Source organism: Narcine bancroftii, chromosome 3, assembly GCF_036971445.1.
Source record: "Narcine bancroftii isolate sNarBan1 chromosome 3, sNarBan1.hap1, whole genome shotgun sequence".
NCBI classification, from domain to species: domain Eukaryota; kingdom Metazoa; phylum Chordata; class Chondrichthyes; order Torpediniformes; family Narcinidae; genus Narcine; species Narcine bancroftii.
The window spans coordinates 132,265,938-132,272,557 of record NC_091471.1 but is presented as its reverse complement, the minus strand read 5'-3'; the positions used below and the strand labels follow the sequence as shown (position 1 = coordinate 132,272,557).

Genomic DNA, 6,620 nt, shown 5'->3' with positions numbered 1-6,620 from the left:
GTGCATCTGTGTAACCCCACTAGTTATTTCTGTACATTTACCCTCATTTCATGACAAAAAAACCCACTGATTTAAAATGAACATATAATTATATTATGTAGCCATTGTTATTTAGAAAATAATTCCACACTTTCAAACTTAAAATGTGTAAACATTTTCTAACTAAACTCCTGGAGTGCCTTATTGATTTCAAACTACAATATGCAAGCCCTTCCCAATTATACTTATCAACGCCTGGACTGGCCCCAACTGCCGAAGCGAGGCAACGACCGCACACTTGTAGTTAGTTGTCGGGGCACCAGTACCAGCTTCTCCATCTCCCCCGACTGGGACGTTGGCTGGACTCTAGAAGTTCTTCTTCTTGCTGAGAGATGTTGCCACCTCTCGGAGAGTCTCAAACTTCAGCAGCGGGACCATGGCTTATATTACCCAAAAACTGCTTATTCAAGCACCTATTCCCAGCACAAAAAAGAAAGATAAGCAAGCAAGCTAGCATGCTAGGCTTTTAACGAATAACATAATTTTCAGCTTATCACTTTGAATACAATGGTTTATTTTCCATCAAAGTTAGGTCTCTGCCTGAAAGATTGTGACCAAAACAAGCAGGAAGATTAAATGTTCTTGGCACACAGGTGTCTTTTTGTCAGATCACTGCATCTCTGGGCCTCATGGTGGAATTTAGCTTATGTCTGCTGAGACTCAAGCAGGTTACTGATTCTCAGCCTTGCAATATATATATATCTATATATATATATATATATATATATAGATATATCTATATATATATATCTCTATATATAGATATATATCTATATATATAGATATATAGATATATCTATATATATAAAAACAAACTGTAATTTAAAAAAAAAATCACACCTTAACCAAAATTCTGCAGAACTCAGTTTCTTTAAAAAAAATCTCTTCTGGTAATTTAACATCCTGATAAATTACATTGTATTCCATGCAAGGGCAATGAAACCCAATTAGAAGTTATGCTCCGATTTGCTCAAATGTGGTTTTACAAGGGACGAACTGTATTAGCATCCACTTATTTTTAATATCCTATGAGCTTTTTACTTTCTGTACCCATACATGACATTTTAATGAATTATCACCCAGGTTGTGAATGATCTGGCTCTGTTTCAGAGTTGCCAGTGAGAACCACGTAAATGAGTGGTCATGAACAGAAATTGCAGAAAGGGGCAGAAAAGTCCAATAGGGTTCTAAAACAAAATAAAAGGCTTCCTGTGCCTATCCAAAAACACAATGAAAATATACACCAATTAAGAGGAAACAGATCAACTACATACAAGCAATGTTTCAACCCATGTAAAGATGATTATGGAAAGGGTGCTTAATGGTTCAACAACTAAATTGGAAGGTCTGAGATACTGAAATCTTAAAAAAGCTAGAAGTTTACAGTAAGCATCTAAGTGAGAAACAGAGAGATTCTGAAATAAAATCAATAAACTAAACTCAGCCTGGAAATTTAATTTGTATTCTACTCTCAAATGTTCAGTTTAAAATTTGACAACTGATCATTTAAATCTGTGCAGTTAACAATCCACTCTCAAACGGATTGATACTGCTGAGTTTAGCAAGTAAAATAATATAAAAGCATTTAAATCTTTTTTTAATAAAAATATTCTGGTGGTTTATACCATTAGGAGCACAAACCTTACATATGATTCAAATCAGTCCCTCATACACACTTGTCAATCATCAACCAGCAAGTACATTATATTTGCCAGACATTCTGGTGGCTTATGAAAGCCTTGATCAAACACACAAAATAAAACAAACACTTTGAATTATAAAAGGACATTTATTCAGCACATTGTACTAATTATAAAAAGATACAGAAGGTTTTGTATTTGGTGGCTTTATAAATTTCAGCCGTGTCTTTTTGCAGTTAACTTGAAAGTGAGTAGAGAAAGTCAATGTAATATTTTAGAAATCTGAATATTTGTAACCTTTATAGCACCCTTAAATTAATGGCACAATAAACTTTTCAAATCTGCCTGGTGCTCCTTCAGTTAACTCAATTTATTTCTTGCAAACCAAGTTTTTTTGAGCTGTTGGAAGTTACATATTTATGTAATGATGTTTAAGGCTTCATGTAAAAAAAAGCTTTACTGCCTTTAGTGCAAAACAAAAAAGCTAGAAGCATTGCACATAAAATGACTCTAATAGATTAATGCAGTTCATAAAACAAATATACGTTAGATTAATTACTTGTTGATCGCATACTCCTTTCCTTTGTGAATGTACATGGGAAAATTACCCATTTTTGCCTTTTTTCAAAATAAAATTTTCTTCTTAAACTCCTGTGTGCTTCATTCCTTCCCAGTATTAAGTCTGCTCATTAACTTATTTTAATAACTTGGCTCTCCAGTTTTCCTAATGTAATATAAACTCAATTCTTAGGATACAACAAAAAAAATCATGAATATCAGAAATCTGAAACAAAAGAAGAAATTAATGTCCTAAACAAATATTAATGAAAAAATCCTTTTTTTGTTCAAGTTATCAGCAATTTTGGATATTTCAGCAGTTTGCCATTAGGAAAATTCTATCATGCCAAATGCAGTTGATCCCTTTAAAAGGATCCGCACACCAACATTTCATTTATCGAGATCGCTTGTGTATTAATCTTTGAATTGAAACTTTCCCTGAAATAACTGTAAACCTCAACTGGAAGATTTGGGATTTGCTTACCAACATTTCTTTTCTCAGAGTATGGGACAAGATTTCATTTAAAAAAATCACTGCAACAGGCATATATTTACAAAGAAAATTTGCAAATATGAGAGAATCTTGTTGAAAACATTTTAAAAAGCCAAAAAAAAAAGAATCTGGCTGTATTGTCACGTTATTGTATGAAAGTGTATTTGCATCACAAGTGGAAAGAAATATTGCACAAAAATCCATACAGCCATCGAGTAAAGCTGTCGTTGAAAGCATTTATCTGCCAGGTCTCCATAGAAACCAACCAAAGGATTTTCTTCCCTTGCCACAGGAAATTGATACACAAACCAGAATGGTGTAGTCCAAACCAAATATTTCCACAGATGGAAAAATAACAGGTAAAATATATTTTGGTTTGAATCACAAATAAATTATAAAGATTTCAATAAATATTCCTGATCCGTGCCTTCTTTGACAGCTTTTGAACCTTTATATATTGTCAAGCTCAACAGCCATGCAAAGGCTTAAATCTGAAGCTGCACTTCTACAGATCAGTGCAATAATCAATCAATCCGATTTCCACAAATTGTGAACCTGTCTATTTCAAGTAGATCTTCTTTTGAAGAACGTTGCTTATCATCAGATTTTTCCTGGGGTATTCCTTTGTCTTCTGTATTGGGGGTTGTAAGAAATTGATCAGAACTGTTGCTTGAGACCAGAGTTGATATACTTTCTGACAGAGACACAGGTTGGCTGATGATGGAGTCCGATTGAATTTCTTCTGCTGGAATACCTATCAAAATGAAATTATGTGTTTTGCAAATGCATACCATTACTATTTAAGTCTTCACCTTTGTAATCAAGAATACACCTATGCAGTAAAATGATTGAAAACTTTCTGGGATATTCTACACAAAATTCTAAATTACCAAACAAAAATGTAAAAATCATATCAGAACTATTATTTAGAAATTATGCACAATTTAATTTCATTTAATTGAAGATCTTACATTGCATTAATATTTTTAAGATCTTACTTTCTATTCAATTAATCAATTGAATAAAAACAGCAAGTGATCAAAGATGATGGTTCTTCACATTAAACCTTTTATGAAAGGACAGATTTTACCTTTTAATTGTGAAAATCTCAGATGTCTTGGTGTCAGGTGAAGGTTGAACTTGAAGGTGGTTAATGGCAGGATTTTTAATGGCATGGAAGAATTGAGAGATCTTGTGATCCAAATCCATAGATCTCTCAAGGTTGCAGGGTAGTTAAGAAGGCTTATGGAATGTTGGCCTTCATGGTTGGGGGGGGGAATTGAGGTCAAGAGCCATGAGGTAATGTTGCAGCTCTATAAAACACACTTGGAATGTTGTGTTCAATTCTGGTTGCCTCATTACAGGAAGGACATGGAAGCTTTGAAGAAAATGCTGAGGAGATTTACCAGCAAATTGAATAAATTGGAGAACGTGTCTTTTCAGACAAGTTTAAAGGAGCTAGGACTTGTTTTCTTAGAAGCAAAGAAGGATGAGAGATGACTTAACAGAGGTTAACAAGATTATGAAAGGCATGGACATGGTGGTCAGCCAGCACTTTTTTTCCTGGGGCAACAGCAGCAAATACAAAAGGATATCTGTATAAGGTGAGGAGAGGAAAGTTCAGAGGAGGCATCAAGGTTAAGTTTTTATTAAAAGGTTATACAGAGTAGTGGGTGTCTGGATTGCATTGTCAGGGTTTGGTGGTGGTGGAGTACAATAGGGACTTTTAAAAGATTTAGACAGGCAAGACAAATAGAGGGTTATGAGTGTGAAGTAGGGAAGGTTTAGATTTTTGATTAGGTTTATATAAGTCAGCAGAACATCATGGGATGAAGAGCCTGTGCTGTGCTGTAATGTTCTATGTCACAGGGTGCTTCTCGAAGACACTCATCTTGAAACTAGTTTCATAACCATTTTTCAAGTATAAGATGAAACCAAAACATATGAAACTAGAGGGAAACACTAAAGACTTCAGACGCAGTGATCGAAGTAAAAATACAATGCTGGAAAAACTCAGCAGGTCAAACGGTGTACTTTATATTGCAAAGATAGATACATAACCAACATTTCAGAGTTGAGCCCTTCATTAAGGCATGAGCAAAATGTAGGCAAGCACTTGAATAAAATGGTGGGGGCGAGACGCAGGGGAGGAGCACAGGCAAGTAATAGGTAGATTATGGGAGGAAAAGCACATGAGAAAACAAGGGAAGGGGAATAGCTCTGTGAATGGAGAGGGGAGGGGGTGGAGAGTTGGAAGAAAGGTGACAAAGGGAAAATAGGGAGTGGTCAAGCAGAGAACCCAGAGAAATAGATGTTATCACCATAAAGTTGAAGAGTACCCAGATAGAATATTAGGCGTTGCTCCTCCAATTTACAGGTGGCCCTGGTTTGGCAATACATGAGGCCATGGAGAGACATGTTGGCGCAGAAGTGGGCACAGAACTGAAATGGTTGGCCACTGGGAGATCCCTGTCATTGATGAAGGGCTCAAGCTGAAACACTGGTTATGTATCTTTATCTTTCCTATAAAGAGAATGCTGTTTGACCTGCCTGGTTTCTCCAGCCTGTTGCAGACCTGATGGAGCATTTTCATATAAAAAACCAGGGAAAAATATTAAAGGGATTGAGAGATGACCATGACTGCCAGAAAATAAAATTAAATAAACAGGTGGTTAAATTTGTTTGAGCTTGAAGATTGGGAATACAAAAGGCAAGGCCTACTAATACCAAAGATAAGGATGGATCTGTATTAGATGCAAAGAACTTTTTGGACAACTGAGCTGGATTGAAAGGAGGTGCATTGACAGAAGCCAGTTTATGTGTTTAAGAGGTTCTACAGGTGCAATAGAACAAGTGATTTTTGGTGTCATATGGACAAGTTCAACATATAGTAAATGAATGGAGCCTTTAAGATGACAAATTTCAACGCCTAATTATTAAATAGTCAACAGACATTGCATGCTCAAAGCATAGTATTTTTGTTGGAATGGTCCAAATAGACAAAGAAACAGTTAAAGACAATATAATTAGACACCTAAGCATAGAAGAAATAACTGCAGGAGCTGCAAGTTCCCAAACCTTGGTGGAATCCCCTTCCAAGTTACCTTCCAGAAAACATTTACTATTTTAACACCCTTAAATACCAATGATTTTATAGTATCCAGAATTCAAGTAACTGGCAAGCTCAACTCACAGGCAAAAAAAAAGGAAACAAATAAATAAACAATATTAAAATAAATAAGAATAAATAAAAACTGAAATACAAGTTTAAAATTGTAAAAGCAAATGTTATCTGAAGCAACACACAGCCCCTTGGTTAAGATGGGAGCAAACAGTCAGCCAGCGGAGTGCCCCAGTCATGCCCCACCTGCAACAGCTATTTGAATAAAGTTGTGTTTGAGCCAGCAGATGCCGCTTGCTCTTGGAGCGATTCTCCCAAAATGTCTCCCTATCCCTGTCTAGCAAGAATCTTCATCTTTATTAGTATATTATGGTATATTAGTAAAGTGTTATCTATAAACTTGGGTGAAGGTGGGAGGAGTTAATTGTAATGACAGCATGGTGGTTTGCGCAGTGACCAAGTTACCATTGTACCCTCCTTTCTTAAAGTTATGGGAATTACCCGATTAAAGTGAACTTTACATAATTAAGGGCTACAATACTGATTTTTTTTCAAATTACTTTACATTTTGCACTTTTTTTTGTCTTTTAAACTGTTTATTCTTAATGCAGGGTGCATTAGTTAGGCATTGTAAAGTATGGCTCAGGCAACCGGAAAATTAGCAATCCCCGCAGGGGCCAGATACTGGGGATTTTACTGTATTTATTTTATTTTGACATAGTTTAATTAAGCAACAGCATCATTATTGCTTCTCTGTATACAGCTTTGA

The 6,620-nt window shown here is 35.5% G+C and overlaps 1 protein-coding gene across 5 annotated transcripts in view; it reads right to left on the bottom strand.

Moving 5' to 3' along the window:
• Positions 1–1,808: 1,808 nt before the first annotated feature.
• LOC138757563 (transmembrane anterior posterior transformation protein 1-like) overlaps positions 1,809–6,620 on the bottom strand; it is a 142,958-nt gene continuing 138,146 nt past the window's right edge. For all 5 annotated transcript variants that reach the window (XM_069925121.1, XM_069925124.1, XM_069925122.1 and 2 more), the window contains one exon: positions 1,809–3,484. In XM_069925121.1, coding sequence (XP_069781222.1) covers positions 3,255–3,484 — 230 coding nt within the window. In that variant the 3' untranslated portion in view covers positions 1,809–3,254. The remainder of the gene's footprint in view (positions 3,485–6,620) is intronic.